The 21,641-nt window shown below is 45.3% G+C and overlaps 1 protein-coding gene and 1 long non-coding RNA gene across 2 annotated transcripts in view; one reads left to right on the top strand and one right to left on the bottom strand.

Moving 5' to 3' along the window:
• Window positions 1–8,440: 8,440 nt before the first annotated feature.
• LOC119401273 (transmembrane protein 229B) overlaps window positions 8,441–21,641 on the bottom strand; it is a 33,050-nt gene continuing 19,849 nt past the window's right edge. Inside the window, exon 2 of the mRNA XM_037667964.2 lies at window positions 8,441–10,219. Coding sequence (XP_037523892.1) covers window positions 9,662–10,198 — 537 coding nt within the window. The 5' untranslated portion in view covers window positions 10,199–10,219 and the 3' untranslated portion in view covers window positions 8,441–9,661. The remainder of the gene's footprint in view (window positions 10,220–21,641) is intronic.
• LOC119401274 (uncharacterized) lies at window positions 11,603–18,626 on the top strand. The gene is made up of 3 exons (XR_005185413.2): window positions 11,603–11,959; window positions 12,409–12,493; window positions 18,230–18,626. It is a non-coding gene; the product is annotated as an uncharacterized LOC119401274 (long non-coding RNA).

The following is a 21,641-nucleotide window of genomic DNA, read 5'->3' as shown; positions in this document are numbered from 1 at the left end:
TCTCCCACCATGGAATATAACATACATTGACGTGAGAAAGAGAGACAGAGAGAAGGGGGAAGAACTTTATTGAGACCCTGAGGAAATGGATGATCGGCTTATGGGCTTCCTTGGCAACCAATGCAAGTGCACTTGCGAGGAACCCACTACGCTATAAATCATCATAATTTCTGTGAAATGGGAATGTTTACGTGACGACTGATGACGATGAAGAATTGTGGCTCATACCTTCGTAATGGGCTGGAAGCTTTAAACGGCTCACCAGTTACGTAATTCGCATTGTGTGACGCCCGGTCGCTATTTAACTCTCCCACCATGGAATATAACATACATTGACGTGAGAAAGAGAGCCAGAGAGAGGGGGGAAGAACTTTATTCAGACCTTGAGGAAATGGATGATCGGCTTATGGGCTTCCTTGGCAACCAATGCAAGTGCACTTGCGAGGAACCCACTACGCTATAAATCATCATAATTTCTGTGAAATGGGAATGTTTACGTGACGACTGATGACGATGAAGAATTGTGGCTCATACCTTCGTAATGGGCTGGAAGCTTTAAACGGCTCACCAGTTACGTAATTCGCATTGTGTGACGCCCGGTCGCTATTTAACGCTCCCACCATGGAATATAACATACACTGACGTGAGAAAGAGAGCCAGAGAGAGGGGGGAAGAACTTTATTCAGACCCTGAGGAAATGGATGATCGGCTTATGGGCTTCCTTGGCAACCAATGCAAGTGCACTTGCGAGGAACCCACTACGCTATAAATCATCATAATTTCTGTGAAATGGGAATGTTTACGTGACGACTGATGACGATGAAGAATTGTGGCTCAGCCCTTCGTAATGGGCTGGAAGCTTTAAACGGCTCACCAGTTACGTAATTCGCATTGTGTGACGCCCGGTCGCTATTTAACTCTCCCACCATGGAATATAACATACATTGACGTGAGAAAGAGAGACAGAGAGAAGGGGGAAGAACTTTATTGAGACCCTGAGGAAATGGATGATGGGCTTATGGGCTTCCTTGGCAACCAATGCAAGTGCACTTGCGAGGAACCCACTACGCTATAAATCATCATAATTTCTGTGAAATGGGAATGTTACGTGACGACTGATGACGATGAAGAATTGTGGCTCACACCTTCGTAATGGGCTGGAAGCTTTAAACGGCTCACCAGTTACGTAATTCGCATTGTGTGACGCCCGGTCGCTATTTAACTCTCCCACCATGGAATATAACATACATTGACGTGAGAAAGAGAGACAGAGAGAAGGGGGAAGAACTTTATTGAGACCCTGAGGAAATGGATGATCGGCTTATGGGCTTCCTTGGCAACCAATGCAAGTGCACTTGCGAGGAACCCACTACGCTATAAATCATCATAATTTCTGTGAAATGGGAAATGTTTACGTGACGACTGATGACGATGAAGAATTGTGGCTCATACCTTCGTAATGGGCTGGAAGCTTTAAACGGCTCACCAGTTACGTAATTCGCATTGTGTGACGCCCGGTCGCTATTTAACTCTCCCACCATGGAATATAACATACATTGACGTGAGAAAGAGAGACAGAGAGAAGGGGGAAGAACTTTATTCAGACCCTGAGGAAATGGATGATCGGCTTATGGGCTTCCTTGGCAACCAATGCAAGTGCACTTGCGAGGAACCCACTACGCTATAAATCATCATAATTTCTGTGAAATGGGAATGTTTACGTGACGACTGATGACGATGAAGAATTGTGGCTCAGCCCTTCGTAATGGGCTGGAAGCTTTAAACGGCTCACCAGTTACGTAATTCGCATTGTGTGACTGCCCGGTCGCTATTTAACTCTCCCACCATGGAATATAACATACATTGACGTGAGAAAGAGAGACAGAGAGAAGGGGGAAGAACTTTATTGAGACCCTGAGGAAATGGATGATGGGCTTATGGGCTTCCTTGGCAACCAATGCAAGTGCACTTGCGAGGAACCCACTACGCTATAAATCATCATAATTTCTGTGAAATGGGAATGTTTACGTGACGACTGATGACGATGAAGAATTGTGGCTCATACCTTCGTAATGGGCTGGAAGCTTTAAACGGCTCACCAGTTACGTAATTCGCATTGTGTGACGCCCGGTCGCTATTTAACTCTCCCACCATGGAATATAACATACATTGACGTGAGAAAGAGAGACAGAGAGAAGGGGGAAGAACTTTATTCAGACCCTGAGGAAATGGATGATCGGCTTATGGGCTTCCTTGGCAACCAATGCAAGTGCACTTGCGAGGAACCCACTACGCTATAAATCATCATAATTTCTGTGAAATGGGAATGTTTACGTGACGACTGATGACGATGAAGAATTGTGGCTCAGCCCTTCGTAATGGGCTGGAAGCTTTAAACGGCTCACCAGTTACGTAATTCGCATTGTGTGACGCCCGGTCGCTATTTAACTCTCCCACCATGGAATATAACATACATTGACGTGAGAAAGAGAGACAGAGAGAAGGGGGAAGAACTTTATTCAGACCCTGAGGAAATGGATGATGGCTTATGGGCTTCCTTGGCAACCAATGCAAGTGCACTTGCGAGCAACCCACTACGCTATAAATCATCATAATTTCTGTGAAATGGGAATGTTTACGTGACGACTGATGACGATGAAGAATTGTGGCTCATACCTTCGTAATGGGCTGGAAGCTTTAAACGGCTCACCAGTTACGTAATTCGCATTGTGTGACGCCCGGTCGCTATTTAACTCTCCCACCATGCAATATAACATACATTGACGTGAGAAAGAGAGACAGAGAGAAGGGGGAAGAACTTTATTGAGACCCTGAGGAAATGGATGATGGGCTTATGGGCTTCCTTGGCAACCAATGCAAGTGCACTTGCGAGGAACCCACTACGCTATAAATCATCATAATTTCTGTGAAATGGAAATGTTTACGTGACGACTGATGACGATGAAGAATTGTGGCTCAGCCCTTCGTAATGGGCTGGAAGCTTTAAACGGCTCACCAGTTACGTAATTCGCATTGTGTGACGCCCGGTCGCTATTTAACTCTCCCACCATGGAATATAACATACATTGACGTGAGAAAGAGAGACAGAGAGAAGGGGGAAGAACTTTATTGAGACCCTGAGGAAATGGATGATGGGCTTATGGGCTTCCTTGGCAACCAATGCAAGTGCACTTGCGAGGAACCCACTACGCTATAAATCATCATAATTTCTGTGAAATGGGAATGTTTACGTGACGACTGATGACGATGAAGAATTGTGGCTCAGCCCTTCGTAATGGGCTGGAAGCTTTAAACGGCTCACCAGTTACGTAATTCGCATTGTGTGACGCCCGGTCGCTATTTAACTCTCCCACCATGGAATATAACATACATTGACGTGAGAAAGAGAGACAGAGAGAAGGGGGAAGAACTTTATTGAGACCCTGAGGAAATGGATGATGGGCTTATGGGCTTCCTTGGCAACCAATGCAAGTGCACTTGCGAGGAACCCACTACGCTATAAATCATCATAATTTCTGTGAAATGGGAATGTTACGTGACGACTGATGACGATGAAGAATTGTGGCTCAGCCCTTCGTAATGGGCTGGAAGCTTTAAACGGCTCACCAGTTACGTAATTCGCATTGTGTGACGCCCGGTCGCTATTTAACTCTCCCACCATGGAATATAACATACATTGACGTGAGAAAGAGAGACAGAGAGAAGGGGGAAGAACTTTATTGAGACCCTGAGGAAATGGATGATGGGCTTATGGGCTTCCTTGGCAACCAATGCAAGTGCACTTGCGAGGAACCCACTACGCTATAAATCATCATAATTTCTGTGAAATGGAATGTTTACGTGACGACTGATGACGATGAAGAATTGTGGCTCAGCCCTTCGTAATGGGCTGGAAGCTTTAAACGGCTCACCAGTTACGTAATTCGCATTGTGTGACGCCCGGTCGCTATTTAACTCTCCCACCATGGAATATAACATACATTGACGTGAGAAAGAGAGACAGAGAGAAGGGGGAAGAACTTTATTGAGACCCTGAGGAAATGGATGATGGGCTTATGGGCTTCCTTGGCAACCAATGCAAGTGCACTTGCGAGGAACCCACTACGCTATAAATCATCATAATTTCTGTGAAATGGAAATGTTTACGTGACGACTGATGACGATGAAGAATTGTGGCTCATACCTTCGTAATGGGCTGGAAGCTTTAAACGGCTCACCAGTTACGTAATTCGCATTGTGTGACGCCCGGTCGCTATTTAACTCTCCCACCATGGAATATAACATACATTGACGTGAGAAAGAGAGACAGAGAGAAGGGGGAAGAACTTTATTGAGACCCTGAGGAAATGGATGATGGGCTTATGGGCTTCCTTGGCAACCGATGCAAGTGCACTTGCGAGGAACCCACTACGCTATAAATCATCATAATTTCTGTGAAATGGGAATGCTTACGTGACGACTGATGACGATGAAGAATTGTGGCTCAGCCCTTCGTAATGGGCTGGAAGCTTTAAACGGCTCACCAGTTACGTAATTCGCATTGTATGACGCCCGGTCGCTATTTAACTCTCCCACCATGGAATATAACATACATTGACGTGAGAAAGAGAGACAGAGAGAAGGGGGAAGAACTTTATTGAGACCCTGAGGAAATGGATGATGGGCTTATGGGCTTCCTTGGCAACCAATGCAAGTGCACTTGCGAGGAACCCACTACGCTATAAATCATCATAATTTCTGTGAAATGGAATGCTTACGTGACGACTGATGACGATGAAGAATTGTGGCTCAGCCCTTCGTAATGGGCTGGAAGCTTTAAACGGCTCACCAGTTACGTAATTCGCATTGTGTGACGCCCGGTCGCTATTTAACTCTCCCACCATGGAATATAACATACATTGACGTGAGAAAGAGAGACAGAGAGAAGGGGGAAGAACTTTATTGAGACCCTGAGGAAATGGATGATGGGCTTATGGGCTTCCTTGGCAACCAATGCAAGTGCACTTGCGAGGAACCCACTACGCTATAAATCATCATAATTTCTGTGAAATGGGAATGTTTACGTGACGACTGATGACGATGAAGAATTGTGGCTCAGCCCTTCGTAATGGGCTGGAAGCTTTAAACGGCTCACCAGTTACGTAATTCGCATTGTGTGACGCCCGGTCGCTATTTAACTCTCCCACCATGGAATATAACATACATTGACGTGAGAAAGAGAGACAGAGAGAAGGGGGAAGAACTTTATTGAGACCCTGAGGAAATGGATGATGGGCTTATGGGCTTCCTTGGCAACCAATGCAAGTGCACTTGCGAGGAACCCACTACGCTATAAATCATCATAATTTCTGTGAAATGGGAATGTTTACGTGACGACTGATGACGATGAAGAATTGTGGCTCAGCCCTTCGTAATGGGCTGGAAGCTTTAAACGGCTCACCAGTTACGTAATTCGCATTGTGTGACGCCCGGTCGCTATTTAACTCTCCCACCATGGAATATAACATACATTGACGTGAGAAAGAGAGACAGAGAGAAGGGGGAAGAACTTTATTGAGACCCTGAGGAAATGGATGATGGGCTTATGGGCTTCCTTGGCAACCAATGCAAGTGCACTTGCGAGGAACCCACTACGCTATAAATCATCATAATTTCTGTGAAATGGGAATGTTACGTGACGACTGATGACGATGAAGAATTGTGGCTCAGCCCTTCGTAATGGGCTGGAAGCTTTAAACGGCTCACCAGTTACGTAATTCGCATTGTGTGACGCCCGGTCGCTATTTAACTCTCCCACCATGGAATATAACATACATTGACGTGAGAAAGAGAGACAGAGAGAAGGGGGAAGAACTTTATTCAGACCCTGAGGAAATGGATGATCGGCTTATGGGCTTCCTTGGCAACCAATGCAAGTGCACTTGCGAGGAACCCACTACGCTATAAATCATCATAATTTCTGTGAAATGGGAATGTTTACGTGACGACTGATGACGATGAAGAATTGTGGCTCATACCTTCGTAATGGGCTGGAAGCTTTAAACGGCTCACCAGTTACGTAATTCGCATTGTGTGACGCCCGGTCGCTATTTAACTCTCCCACCATGCAATATAACATACATGGACGTGAGAAAGAGAGCCAGAGAGAGGGGGGAAGAACTTTATTCAGACCCTGAGGAAATGGATGATGGGCTCATGGGCTTCCTTGGCAGCCAATGCAAGTGCACTTGCGAGGAACCCACTACGCTATAAATCATAATTTTTGTGAAGTAGGGAAGCAGCCACTATGCCATTTTTCGTCATTCAACGGAGAGCCGTGGTACCCGCTAAAAACATGTAAGGCATCATGCGCACTTTGTTGGTGTTGTGCCTGATGACGATGAAGAATTATTGCAGAGCCCCTTCTAGTGGGTTGGAAGCATCCAACATCCCACTCGTTGCGCAATTCGCATTGTGTGACGCCTGGTTACAGAATTCGCGTTGTGTGATGCGTGGTTGTTATTTCACTCTTCTACCACACTAAATTGCATATGTTAATGTGGTTCCTTCTGGACATGAAGACTGTATAGCGTCGTTTTGCAAGGCAGTTCCAAGCACCGGCATGGCTCTGAGGTACAACACTGGGCTCCCACGCGGAGGGCCCAGGTTCGAACCCCGTTCCATCCTGGAAATTTTTTCTTATTTCGTTTTTTTTTTTTTTCTTATTTCGAGCGATAGTGGTTACGGACACCGGCGGCGGCGGCAGCGGCGGCGGCGGACAACTACGCCACCAAAAACGGCCGTTGAAATGATCTCATAACAGCTTTCGCTGTAAAACGGCCCTTGTTGTGATCTCATAACAGCTTTCGCTCTAATGAGGAAGGGGGGAGGGGCGCTGTGACCCGGAGATGGGGCGCAACGTCAGCGCCATACATTGACATATTGCGAGGGGGGGGGGGGCGCTGCGACGAACCTTCGACCCTCCCCCTGAAGGGGAACCCTGCGAATGCCTATGCCTCTCATCATTACCGGTTACTTCAACATTGACTTGGAGGAGAGTTGCGCATGCGTAGTGTGAGTGCGGACTACCAGGCCGCGGGACATACCTCCCGAGCAAGAGATGCTTCGCATCTAAAACATTGAAAGTTTCCGCTTGTGCGTCACCAACGGAGCCACGGAGCGGTGGCGGAAACGTCGTGATATCTTGCGCGAGCACGTGACGAGAGGCTGATACCGTGTTGTGACGTCGGGGTACAGCAGGAACCGAAACTAGCTTTTAAAAACACAGTGTAATTAATCTTTCAAGATGTGCTCACGCTTAGCAGTACATTTTCTAGACTCTTGAGGGTATGGCCTTTCAGTTGAGGCAAAAAAACAACTGAAAAATTATGTGCCAGTATCCCTTTAAACCAGCGTTTTTAAACCAGAGTTACGCGAGATGGGATCCAAAAGAGTTAGCTGCTAGCCTGACTTCGTATAACATTTCAATTTCTTGCTATCGCATTCATTCTTTCGCCCTTAAGCTAAACTGTGATTTCTTTTCCTAAGTCGTTACGAAGAAAAGGTGGACCTCGTGCGAAGGTCCACTGCCACCTGACGCCTTCTGGCAAAAATCGTGTTCCACCTCGCCGCCTTGGCTACGAGTGGCGCTGGCTAACACTCCCAAGGATTAAACTCACATAAGTATCCTAGATGCAGCTTGTGGGTTCAGTTCCCACCGACGGAAAAGGTAATTTTTCTACCACTTTAATTCCTTTCAATTTAGGTAGTGATAATCATTACACTACTGTTTAAAAAAAACAATGTTCCCCATGCTTTCCTTGGCGCAATTGTCTGCAGGCTTCATTAGTTGTGTCTAACAAAGAAACGAGCCCTTCGAACAATTGCCCTTCTTTTCGTATTGTTCAAAAGAGGTCATTCTTGAATTAAGTGCAGAGAGGTCTTCACCGATTAACCGCTATCACAGGCACAATGTTTGACAGACACTCATGCACTTATGAATTTCATTAACTCAGCCCACACACTCCATACTCCATCTCACCACTACCGTTCAGCACTACCAAGGCTACGGGGTGTAAGCAAGCCACACGCTTGCGCACCAAAATGTAGTTCCAGATATAATTATCTGACAATTGGCAGGTTTGAGACTTTCGCGCTTGTTTGGCACGTGTTACGTCACATCGATGCGTGATGTTTATTCTTGTTCGCATGGATGTCATGTGTCTTTAATTTCTGTATCAATAACTGTCGGTAACTGGTTACAAATCAACATGGCAGCGCCCATTCAGCCTCGACCGCCCGTTTCGATCCGAACTTGCGCTTGCTATTCGCCCACTGCGCTGGCGGCAACAAACAAATGGTGAAATTAGACATCCCTTTGTACCATCTCACGCTGAAAACGAAGCATCAGGTACATTTTGTCGTTATTTGCGAGATCAGCTGTTTGTTTAGCCACGCATGCTAAGCCTAACGCGCCAAGAATCTGATAATGGTTCTTAAAATTAGCGCAATATACTCACGAATACATTGCTCTCGAAGCATCAGCACATTAATCTAAAGCAAATACAAGCGTCAGTTTGTAACTTACGGGTCACACAGCGCACGATGACGACTCGATAAATTCGAAGCGGATGGCACCAGCTGGGGTGGGTGCAGTCATTTCCTTTTTCAGTGATGCCGTCTGTTCGCTTTACTCGCCCTACGCGCGTGAGCAGACGCCAGGGAGACGCTGAGCAGACGACGCGACGCCGATGAATACATGTGGAGGGGCTAATCGCCCTTCCTATTGGCTAAGAGGACCTGTAGCCTTGACAGTGCTGAACACCGTGAAAGAAGTCAAGACGTGCACAAAACTCGCGGCATGAATTGTCGAGTATTGAGTGGCGCGGGTCACACACCCGGCCATAAGCTGTGTAGGCCAGTTAGCGTAATAAGCAGACTGCTAGCTCTCATTTCTTATATAACCGAGAACCTAATGCCGTGTAGATACAGGCGTACATAATTGTACGATGGTGACATATCCAAAAGTACACCCCTCAGGAATGGATGATCGGTTATTGTTCGGGGCTTCTCGTAGCTGTCAAGGAAAAAAAAATATCGTTAGTTTCATGAAACAATGACGTGTTATGATAAGTTCATATCTTGCACTCGCCTAAGTCAGTCACACGTTCAACCACCTCACTTTGTGTGTTGAGGCTGCGCAGTATTGTAGTTTTATCTGACATATTCTCAGGGCATTTCAGCTGTGCCATCGAAATTCCGGTGTGGACCCTTGTTCTGCCTTTTTTTTTTGTACTCTTTACTAGACTAAGAGGCATTACGGACAGACAGTAAGTCAGACGTGTTCCGGAGTGCCAGAGTGAAAGTCGAAGAAAAAAAACACCTTGCATTTGCTCCGGTCTGTAGCATCCACGCCTATGGACCAATTCAGGATAATTGTTTAGTCTTGTGGCTTGTCAGTTAACATATCACCTTCAGGGGATATCGAATTACGACGCATGTGGAGCAAGGCTGGACGCAACTGCAACTGCAACGTCCAACTGCAACGTGTCAGAAATGTTTTCGTATGAGCGCATGAACGTTCTTGTCAGAAATACAAGTTGAACGATTACGTCGCTCCCAACACTTTGCACCAGCAGCGGTATAGGTGGCTTCCCTTTAGCTATTCTCTCTTCCACGTGATGTATCCGTTCCTCGGGGCGCGTACAGATGCGCCATCCCTCGTCTGCACTGCAGAGTCACTTTGTTCGCACGTCCACACCAGACTGTTCACGTTGGGCAGAAGGAGCAGTTCGAAGAGCAATCCACACAGGAACCAAAGTGGCGCGTATTCTAGCGTCACCAAACCGCAAAAATTGAACCGGAAGTCCCGGTAGTCCCAGGGACAGGATCCCAAAGCCCTGATGAAGGAGCCCGTGGTAAATTCCCACGCGTAGATCCAGCAAGTGTGAGCCAACGCTCTAGCCGCAAGCGCCTGCCCTTGCAGCAAGCCGTTGATCTTCTCCATGGCGATGCAAGAGATGGAATAAATGGCGAGGCTCCAGACGCTGCTGAAACCGCGCAGCTCGAGGCTTCCGAACACCACAAGATCCCAGACGGCGGTGAAGGTGACCTCGATGAGGTAGCCGTGCAGGGCGTACAGGTACAGCCGCCAAGCAACCGACAGTCGCTTCGTCCGCCCGTCGCTGGTGGCCGCCATTGTCGGGTGGTCAACACGAACCTGCGAAGGAAAGCACACATCATCAGCGGAGCGGCAAACACACTTGATGACGAAAAGCTTTTTTCCTCACATATATATTCGCCACTGTAAGATAAACGCATCGAACCACGTCCAAGCACACATCTAACGCTAACAACGACCTAGTAGAGCGAAAGCTGGAAAGAAATGAGAAGAAGCGCTTTCTTTCCTCCTCCGACTTTTCTTTCATTTTCGAGTTCTTACGAGGCATTTCCTCCTCAACGGCACACAAGGGCCAGCGCAAGGGCGCGCACTCCCGGCTGACGTCACGAGTCGCGCGGCCGGTGACTCCGCCTTCGGAGAACATTGCACGAGCGGGAATATTTCTTTCTTCGCGGAGGTGATCGGTTGCCGCGCATCTCCGGGCCTGTTAAGTTAGGCCCGACTATAGGTCATTGTTTAGCGAACACAAACTCGCCCAAGAAGGAGCTATTCTAACGCTAACAATCACTTCAGCTGCAGCGCTCAATGAGCTTCACACTATCAGCGCCGTCCTGTCGGAGATGATGGGAAATTACTGTCGAGAAGGTAACACGTGTGTAACGCGAATGTTCCAGAGGTGCCGCATCTTCAAGCACGTCGAATCGCTTTGCGCTACGAAGGAAAACGAGGCACCTTGGTATACGCGACCGGCCGCGAGATGGCCACTCCGTGTGTCGGCTGACGTGAATGGTTTTGTGATGCACGGATGCGCCAACAGGTTGCACGAGGAAGACGACTTCGATAAGCCTCTTCGATGTTTTCCGCTGCAACTTTCAAACATAACATTTAAGCGTAACTTGCACTGGAATAAAGCAGTTTGCTTATTGAGCTTTATTTTAAAATGTAATTAAAGTCTATGCTTCCACACATCAAAAGCACGACGCGATTATAGCCGGGAATTAATTTTTACCCTCTAGGTTTATTTGAGGTGCATCTAAGAACACGGCTGTTCTTTTTTCATTATTATTATTATTATTATTATTATTATTATTATTATTATTATTATTATTATTATCATCATCATCATCGTTTAGCCCCCTTGAAATGCCGCCCTTGTGGATTTTTCAGACGGGAAGGCACAGTTTGACGGCGAAAACAATGCCGTGGTAGCTTTTGGGTGTCTGCGTTACAATTTTATATTTTGAAGGACGGAAAAATCTCTTTGTCGATTTAACGAAATTCCCGAATCGAACGAAATAATTCGAGCGCGGTCATCACTTCGTTATATCGAGTCTCATCTGTGGCGAGAACCACGAAGCGGTACGGCGCAGGTTACTGTTCCCGGGCGCGCATATTGAGGATCTAGTGAATACAGAGCTAGCAACCAGGCCGGCACGCGATTGGCTGCTTCCAACACAGGACGCTCTGATGTCATACCATAGCAACGGCGGTGGACGACAGCGGCTACCGACCGCGCCGCTGTATCGTACGCCGATTTTTTCTGCGCGCTGTGATGGCGGCGGTAGCGCGGTCAGTTTGGTTACAGTTACAGTGTTCTAGAAGTTATAGTGTACTAGCTTGGTGTTGTGGTGTTGTCTATAAGTGTTCTGTGGTGTTGTCAACGCCCGTGGGTGTTGTGTAAATGGGTGCGCGTTATCGCGCGACGCCGGCACGGCCCATCGCTTTGCTCGCGCATATTGCGAACGTGGGATCTTCGAAGTCTGTGGCAGACGGGAGCGGCGAAGAATGTGAACCATCGATCGTGGACTCAGCCCAACGGTACGATGCGTGGTACCAAAGGTATGTGAAAGTGTGCCAGCCTGCATTGCCTGCTCGCGCTGTTGTTCCGGCCCAGTAATTTGTTTTGATTCTGTTCGGTTGCTGCGCAGAGTAGTGGTTCTTCCCCATATATATTATTAATTTCGTGACTGGATTTTGTTTCCGTGTTCTCCTTATATTTTGGCTTTTGTTACCTCGTAATTCTTGCCTGGAGCACGATGATGCCGCTGTATGTATCGCTTTACGTATTAACAAATTAAAGTTTGCCTTGTGTAGGGGACTCCGCAATCTTGGTCGCTTGGGGCATTCGCCGTAACACTTATGTGTCCTGCCGAAAAAGCATGTTCGATTGTGACGCGTACAGCTGTGCAAAGAACAGTCAATGTGTTTGTAGACTCGCGCGTTTGTTGTTTCCAGAAGAAATGAGGATGATACTGCTGCTATAGTAAAAAGAAACACAATCTTTGCAGGTCATGTCCTGAAAAGTACAATGGTGCAAGGGTACCCAAATTTCTACAAGTGTTCTACAACGATGCAGTGAGACCCCAAGAAAAGGTAGGCGTCACACAAAGGAACAGGAAGATCAATAAGAATAACCTTTTGTTTTTTTTTTTGACACAGACAATTGTTGCAGTAACCTCAAGGCATAAAACATTTTGGCTGCCAAACAGTGCTATCAGATCGAAATACTTAAGTGTGCACAAACATGGACTGAGGGGCATGATGGCAACACAAGGGTTTACTTCCAACTAATCATTTATTTACAAAACTGCACAATATGAACACTTTCTCTCATGACGAAACAAGACTGAAATGCCGGCATCAAGTGTATACATGGAAGGTGCACTGACTCACGACTGACCCGCCTGTCAACCAAATCAGCTTCGACTATCTTCCTGACATCTTGTCTTATTTCTCACTGCTACCTGGCACAAATTATACAGTGGTTTATGAGGCGTCCTATTCCTTAACCTGCACTCATGACAATGTACAGGAAGATTGCTGTCTCCCCGCCTTCCTCTTGTGTTCCTGAAGTCTTCGGTTCAGACACCTACAAGTCTGTCTGGCTGATATAGCTGAAACTGCGCGATAGGGGAACTTCATATACCACTCCAGATACACGATACAAATGGGTCCCAATGCTTGGTACTGGATGGCTCTTTCGTTTTCTTGCATGGAAGAGTAATTTGGCAAAGCTTTTCCAACTTCTCGGGGCCAGAAAACACCACTCTGATACTGCTGCAGTTTCCAATCTTTTTTAGGCGTTGCGATCTATTATGCATGCGTGGAAGCATGACAGTATGGATTGTATTTCCTACTTGAAAACGGTGAGCATGATTAGCATGGCAGGTCAGTTGTGCGGCAGCGCACCTTCCATTATTTTATCTAAGCAAACGCAGCTTCTGAGCATGTTCACCTGATATTGGCATTTCTGTCTTGTGGTGATCATGAACGAAAGCATTCATATTGTGCTGCTTTGTAAATAAATGATTAGTTGGAAGTAAGCCCTTGTGTTGTCCTCACCTCCTTCTGTCCTTATTTGTGTGCGCTTAGATGTGCTGCTATGCAAAACATTCGCCTGAAAAACGTTGCTGTAGTGTTCTCAGAAGCAAGAAAACTTTTCTTAGCGACTGCATTTCAATGACTGGTAACCGGAGCCATTACGGTTTTAAAAGCAAACAGCTTTTTTAAGAATTGGTCTATCTTGCAATCATTTATCTCTATAAACCTGTTCTTTTGCGTTATGACTACTGTGGCAAGAGCCTGCTAACCCCAAGATGACACGAGGTAAGTGCAACTCTGATATGAACAAAAGTCTGGTGTAAATTTCTGTGAGGTAACGTCTTGGTGAAAAGGCAAATTTTATGTGTCAGTATCTTCATTCTGGTTCTTTTGTTCCGTTTATTGGACATAACTATCCTACATTCAAGTATTGTTCAGAAGTTTTAGCACTAAAGTGTTTTATGCCGGGATCCACCAACACTTCAGTGACGTATTTTCGTCACTGAAATGACATTTAAAAAATGCACACGATCAGATGGCAAAGCAAAATTTAAAGTAAAAAGTTCCATCAATGGGAGTCGAACCCACGCCCTCACGCTCCGTGACAAAAGATGCCGGGCACACTATCCACTGCGTCACTGTCACACACTCTGGAGGCTTTACAAACACGCCCTTTAAATCTCACACTTTCCTCTCGTAGTGCTCTTGGTTGCCGTCTGGGAGCAGTAAGGTGAAAATAACGCATTATGACCGTGGCCTCTGCGATTAGCTTCAGCAGCGCGTCGTTGCTGCGCCTCTGTTCCATTCGGTGCATTTCCAATAGAAGAAGTGCATTTTTGTCAACGCCATAACACACCACGAGGTGGCGACCTTAACCCAAGCCTTGGCCTCTCTCATAGCATCCATCCATAGTGAAAATAGCTCTGCGATGTGCGCCTGCTTTGCCTGGCTGTAACAACGCGTTACCCACTTACGCTCACCCCTAGAAAAATCGCAGCCGCGCTTGAGGGTAGACATGAGGTGTGTTGCGTTTCCCTCTAGTCCCGCCCTGGTGTTCATTAACTCTTTAGCATGCAGTGGGATGGTGCATGTTAAAGAGCCCAAGTTTACGTCCCAAGTCCAAGTTCTGCACCCAATCAGCAATGCTCTTCTGGCTGTCACACCGCTTTCTTCGAATACGCTCTCCCCATTAACTGCTACAGCTACCACAAAGGTTTGTCTAATCGTTGATCATGGACATTAGTCGTCACAATGGAGATGTGCTACTAAGCGTCGACATCGGTGCATCCATGTTAAACGGTGCTATAGCTGCCAAACACCAATAAACATTTTGCAAGCTCTCTTATATCAATGTACAGTAAACATTCAACTACTTCTGTAAAGACGCATTTTACTTTCTTGTTATACAGATTCCTATGACGGGGGGATCAACCATGTTTTTTATGCTCCTTGCAATCCTAGCTGACGTATAGAGAGGTGTATACAATTTGAGTTGGAACAAACAAACGTAGACTCAAAGTAAGACTACATGGAAGCAATGTCAATACTATGTGCAGGCAAGCAGTAGACAAGACTACGTACTGCATTTCCTGCATTAATAGGTGCTTGCTACAAAACGTAATTGACTGATACCGATGCTCGATTGTCCGCCAACAAGGCGGATCTAACTCTTTTCACTGAGTTGCACCAATATTTATGAAAGAACGTTGATTGCTCTTTCCAATATGCCGACTGGCTGACTTTCCTCCTCCTGACGAAGCTTGCAGATGTGCCATGCACATTGCACATTCCATGACTCAGAATGAAAAGGAACATAATAGAAAGTCACAGTTTAAGTTCTGGAAAAAGTGCGGTTGCTTGAGCAGTGCTTCCCGTGCTCTTTTTTCTTCCAGCACTCTTCTTTTCTTTTTCCAAGCTGGGGTCACATAGCGCATGCTACGTGATGCCAGCTAGGAAAAAGAATGTTCCGCATTCGCCATCATTGCTGTGAGCGACGCTGACTAATACTCCGATGTTTGCATGCACATAAATACCCGATAAAATGTACAGGAGGATGACTGCTGCCATAGCTCAATTAGTGGAGCATTGGATGCACTCATAGGTCGACAAACTCACTCATGAGTCGACTCACTCAGACTCGCATTGAGCCGTGAGTCCGAGTGAGTCCGGTTGGGAAAAATATTAGCGAGTCAGAATCCGAGTGAGTCTGGTTGAGGAAAATTTTGGCGAGTCTGAATCCGTGTGAGCCCTAAGCACAACATATATAACTGAGCTCCAAAATTTTTTTGCTGACCTATGATGATAACTACTCTATTTCAGCATTACTATCGTCCTTATGATGGCTCCCATTGATACTCACTTCTACTCACATATACTTCAACGCACTAGTGTTCATACACCAGCTCATTATTTATTGATCAGAGGCGTGCCCCCCTTGACAACCCCCCCCCCCCTTGAAACATTTTTCAAAGGAACTTGATTAAAATAGCTTGTGTGACTAATATCTTGCAATAAAAATACACCTACTGGATTGCAATCACTGATAACTTGTATATGAAGGTATGAGATCAAAGTATGTATCATAGAGCACCGATTATGCGAGATATGGATGTTTAAGTGCATTGACATCCTGATCGAAAAAGCTAGTTATACGCTAACGGACTAATGAGTCGACTCACTCAGACTCAGATCGAGCTGTGAACCTGAGTCTGACCGAGTCCGAGTGAGTAATATTTAGGTGAGTTTGAGTCCTAGTAAGTCCGGTTGAGAAAAATTAGTCTGAGTCGGAGTGAGTCCGGTTGAGGAAAATTTTGGTGAGTCCGAGTGAGCTCTAAGGTCAAAATATATTCCATGAGCGAGTCTGAGTGAGCTCCACATTTTTTGCTGACCTATGGATGCACTATACAAATGTTGCAGGTGCAGTCCCTGCCAGCTGCAAATTGTGATTTCGTCCACTTTACTTCCTTCACATTTCTATCGTAATTATTACGGAAATAGTACACTTAACACTCCCTATACTTACCTTGGCTTCATTACCTGTTGGTTTTCATTCAGGTTGTATGAAACAAAGAAACTAGCATTGTGGAATAGCGCAGATAACATACAGGGACACAGGCAAGTGAGACGACACAGGCACTAACTTTCAACTGACGTTTATTTTTTCGGAGCAACATCACAAACATATTCAATATTTCACAGCCCTGGAAAGTCTTTATTGATCCTGAAAAGGCAGATGCAGCAAAGTGTGTCTGGTGGCTCTGTTGGCAGGCGATACCATTTTGCCTTAGGTTTTATAACAGCAGTTTGTTTGTCCACAAAAAAAAATTCTTCCTGTTCCTTTGTGCCATGCCCATCTTTTGTTGAAATTTTCACTGCATTCTTGTGGAACACGTGTAGAAATTTGGACACCTTGCTCCAGGTGGTGTCCTGCAAAGATCAAGCATTTTTATTTAGTGTACCAGTAGCATCACAATAAAGACAGAAACTGATACTATGGTATAAGTGTAGCCTTGCGAAAGAACATTATAGCAACAGAATAGAAAGTTGGGCGAGTTGGTGTATATTCATATTTAAAGAAAAGCGGCGCACAAAAAGACGGGAGACAAAGAAGAGAAGCACACACAGCGCTGCACTCACAACTGACTTGTGAGTGCAGCGCTGAGTGCAGCGTTGAGTTGTGAGTGCAGCGCTGTGTGTGCTTCTCTTCTTTGTCTCCGTCTTTTTGTGCGCTGCTTTTCTTTAAATATGAACATTATAGCAGTTGAAAGTACACTACAAGTGATTCAGGCAAAAGTATTCCTAGACAGGTATAATTCTGTACAATAAAGTAGAATCCAAGAACATTTAAGCATTTCTTATCAGTTGTCAATGCAACTGATAAACTCACCCAACCATATAACAGTGTTGTGCCTTAGTGATGTGCTAAACAACCTCGAGAACGTTTAGGGTGATGCAGGCCTCTTTGAAAGCTGGAACGGTTTCAAAGGTGGCAGTTCTGCGGATTTCCATTCCAAAGAACACAATCTATTGTGTTCTCGACAAGTGCCACAGTTACTCGTATTCACGGTTTGTAGAAGCTCCACATCAATGAGAGCATAGCCATTGTCATTACAGATAACATTTTGTCCTTGCGGCGACGCGTAATGAGGACAAACAAAGCTTACTTGCTGAAGTGCTCGCACGCTCTTGGTCTTGTTTCTGTGTGCTCTTTTTGAACAGTTTATTTTATTCGTCAACACGAGAATATCTTTTGCCATCTCAACAAAATTAACAAAGGCGCAACTAAACTAAAAATAAATGCACAGAACCGCGTCTCCGTGCATGTCTCACACAGACAAGGCAAGTGAACTCAGCAAAATGCCTCAAGTGTTCAAAAAGGTGCACTATGGGTAGCCGGAATACTTTTTTTAAAACCTGCTAAGCTCAGGGCAGCTGCCAGTTTCGGTGTTTAAAAAATTCACTTGAGGCAGAAAGCTCGGGCTGTGCACCATCTGATGAAAAGGGGCTTGGCTGCTCGTTAGTTGGTCTGGAAAACCCAGTCTTTTTGGCTCAAAGCGCACAAAAATTTGTGGGGCACTGTATATTGTTAAGGCCCTAGCATTGCAAAGAAGGAAAAAACCAAATTTCGATTTTTTAAGAACTTTTACCCTACCCTGTGTCCTTAAGTGTGCTGAGCAGTAAGATATTTCTGACTGAGCTAGTGCAAGTGCCCGTTCGTATGCCTTGCATACTGACTTGCGTTCTTGTTCTTATTCATGGCAACTAGGTGTCATCATCTCTCTTACACAGGTTTTCGCTTGGCACTGGATACACCTGCATGGGTACATATCACCCTTGGCCTACCGTGATCAGGATCTTAAGTGCTTGGATATATAACTGGAGCAAGACAAGTGGCGGCGGAAGATGTACAGTCACTCTCAATATGACTTGCATCACGGGAGCGCGTGGTATCATGAGTTCAAAGACTGGCCATGGCTTCCACTAGCCCTTATTTCCATAACTAAATGCTGTTCTCGCACTCGGGGATGATTCCAAATAAGAAAATATAATTTAGTTGCTGAAATGAATACACGTTGAACCCATGCGCAATCTTTGAACTCATGAGGCCACACGCTCCCGTATTGCAAGTCATACTGAGTGGAAAAAAGATTCTGCTAAAAGATTCTACATAAAAGTGGAAAAGTGATTCTGCTACTCCATGTAATCCTGCAGTCTGCTAAGCAGGGCAAGCTCTAGAAGTATGCCCACAAACAATGCTGTCGATATGGTTGCGGTTTGCCTAGTCTAGGAATGGCTACAATTTATGCCTATTGATGCCCATTTCCACTGGGCAGCAAGTTTGCCAGTTTCCCAGCATTACCTCATGAATGTAGTGATCACCTGGTTTTTATGAACTGCTTGAAGTGTCATGTGAAGACCAGGAAGGGCTCCAACGACAATAAAATCATCTTTTTTTCTATAAAAACCAGGCAAGTAACAGAATCAAGCAATATTGCTCATGAATTTGAGCTACGCACAATAATTCTTATATAGGGTCATTCCACGCCAAACGTCCCAGGCGACCATCTCAAATGTTCTCGAAAAAAATCGTGCTGATTTCTTGCATTCAAAACACCGATTCGCTAGAATATTTCGGAGAGAAAAAATTTTTTGGTCACATGGGAGCCTTCCCAATTTCGCAGAAGGTCGTCCGAGTGGTGGTTTGTCAGAAAAATTATATTGAGTTATCGTTGCTTGCTTTAATACCAAATTTGTTTTTCTTACTAAGCAAAGGTGTTTGTGTAAGGTGTTCGAAGCTCAATAATATTAGTGCAATTTTTCTGCCACAAACGCCTCCAGAAAATTTGCCAAAATGTCCTGTGTTTGCATTTTTTCCTGTGTAATATTGCGCTATGTATGAATATCTGAATAATGAATACTTACTCTACAAAAAGGTATATTTTGCGTTGAAAATATTATTCAGACCACTGCTGCTTTTCAATTTTGCGAGAAAAAATCGCAAACTTGAGAAAATCATCATTTTGGTCCACACTGAAAAGCAATTTACACTATGTGGTGCTCTAATTAAAATTCATCTTTATACCTCAATCGAAAGCAAAGAAATAGTTCTTATATGGCAAGTTTTATCATTACAATTTTTGTTTTAAGGAAGAAAATAATTTTTGAATTTCCCCATCAACGTCTATGGGGAACTTTAATGAGGAAGCTGCCGTATAACCAAATGGGAAGATAGCCGTCAGTGGGGATCTTAAAAAATTATTTTCTTCCTTAAAACAAAAATTGTAATGATAAAACTTGCCGTATGAGAAGAACTATTTATTTGCTTTCGATTGAGGTATAAAGTTGATTTTTAATTGGGGCACGTGATGTAAATTGCGTCTCAATGTGGACCAAAATGATTTTTTCTCGCTAAACTGAAAAACAGCAGTGGTCTCAAAATATTTTCAACACAAAATAAACTCTCATTTAGAGTTCGAACAAAGGTGCAAAACACAAGTGAGAAGGGCATATAACACAAAAAAAAGGTACAAGTAAACAGAACAAGCACTTTCTCCCTCCCTCCACAAAGTTAGCAAAATGCGCGAAAAGCAAACCAGTTTGGCAGAGCAACTTGGGATTTTCGTTTGACCGCCGTGAAAAGAGTCGTATGTGCTAGGCTATGTTCTCTGAAATTTGAAACAGGGGACTTTTTATCTATGCCACCTGGTTTTGCAACAAACCAGCAAAGCTGGCTATCTCCAATACGAATGGATGGCCTTCGAGATCGGCAACGTGCAAGAAGCCGTCGCAACAAGAGGGGATTTTATATAATTTGTGCAGGGCTGTGAATGAACGAAGCAGAAAAAAAGGCGAGTGAGCTCAACTTTTGTTGATTACAAACGCAAAAAGCCAACACACACGACCAAGGCAAGGACAAAGAAAAAGAGGAAGTGGCGTTCGTCATTTTTGGTGACTTACGTTCGCAAGTCTGGCAACAAATAACACAGACGTCGTCGCCGCACTAGACCACGCTATGTCGACGTCTATTTGTCCCACGCCCCTCTCCTGCGTGTGCTTCAGGACCGAGCGGCATTTTTGATCGTATTTACGTAAATCGCGTGCTTTTCTTTATACATTCGTGCCATATGTATTGAGGACTATGCTATGCAACTGCCAACGTATTCGAAATACACTACGCTCGCCTTGTGTGATCCTGCGCAGCGTCGACGTCGACAGCGTGAGGTACGTGAACATTGTATGTACTACATTTGTGAACGACGCAGTTCATTATTATACCAGTCGTTGCATCGCTGTTGGGTCACTTCTGCCAAGCCGGTGGCATGACGCGAGCTTCGCGTCCGGGGCTTCAGGTGTCGCCCCCATCGAAACGACGACAGCGCACCGCCGGCAGCGGTAATGGAAACGCCATCTAAGCCTTTTTTTCGCCGATTTTATTTGTAAGACTTCAGATCAATATGCATGAAAAACCGCTTCTCATTTAATTTTAGGCTGCCAGAAGCGTGTATAGCGCGAAGGCTAAAAAGATTTGAAAGTGACGCACTTTTGGTGGCAGCGCAAACCAGAAAACAAACAGTCACGCCGCACTGGTAGCACTGGTGGCCGTGCTAGGGACGCGGATATATTCATATCAGTTATAGACAGTTTGCTGAATACTGTGAATGAAGTGGTGCGACATCTTGAGCAGCAGAAGTGCAGAGACTTTAGCGGTATACCTTTCTTATACCAGTGAAGGCTTCGTGCAGTTCGGTGTATTTATCATCCAACGCTGGGCAGCTTCTGTGCTCCGGACATCTGTGGTGGGGCTATGCGTAGTACGTACCTTCTTTGCATATAAATGCTTATGCATGCATGTTATTCACTGGTATACATGCTAAAACGCTACTTACGTGTCGTTTGTTTTGTGTAAATATCGATGCAGTCGCAATAAAATAATTTATTGCAGCAAGTTTGTGTGATCTGCGTTGTCATTTCGCTCGACCTGTATGCGGCAGCACTACCCTACTAAAGTAAGTATGTAAGATACTTGTGAGTACCTAATGAGTAATTGACCACAGTGTACGTTATGGAAACGAGAGAAATTCAGGGAGGGCGGAGAAGGGGCTGCCGGAGCGAGTGGGGGACAGCGGCGACGCAGAAGCAGACGACGACGGCACCGTCTGCTATGCGGAACGCCCGCCGCCATATCAAAGCGCCCTTGTGC

This window comes from Rhipicephalus sanguineus, chromosome 8 (genome assembly GCF_013339695.2).
Source record: "Rhipicephalus sanguineus isolate Rsan-2018 chromosome 8, BIME_Rsan_1.4, whole genome shotgun sequence".
Taxonomy (NCBI): domain Eukaryota; kingdom Metazoa; phylum Arthropoda; class Arachnida; order Ixodida; family Ixodidae; genus Rhipicephalus; species Rhipicephalus sanguineus.
Note: the sequence above shows the minus strand (reverse complement) of the source record. Positions and strands in the feature narration are given on the sequence as shown.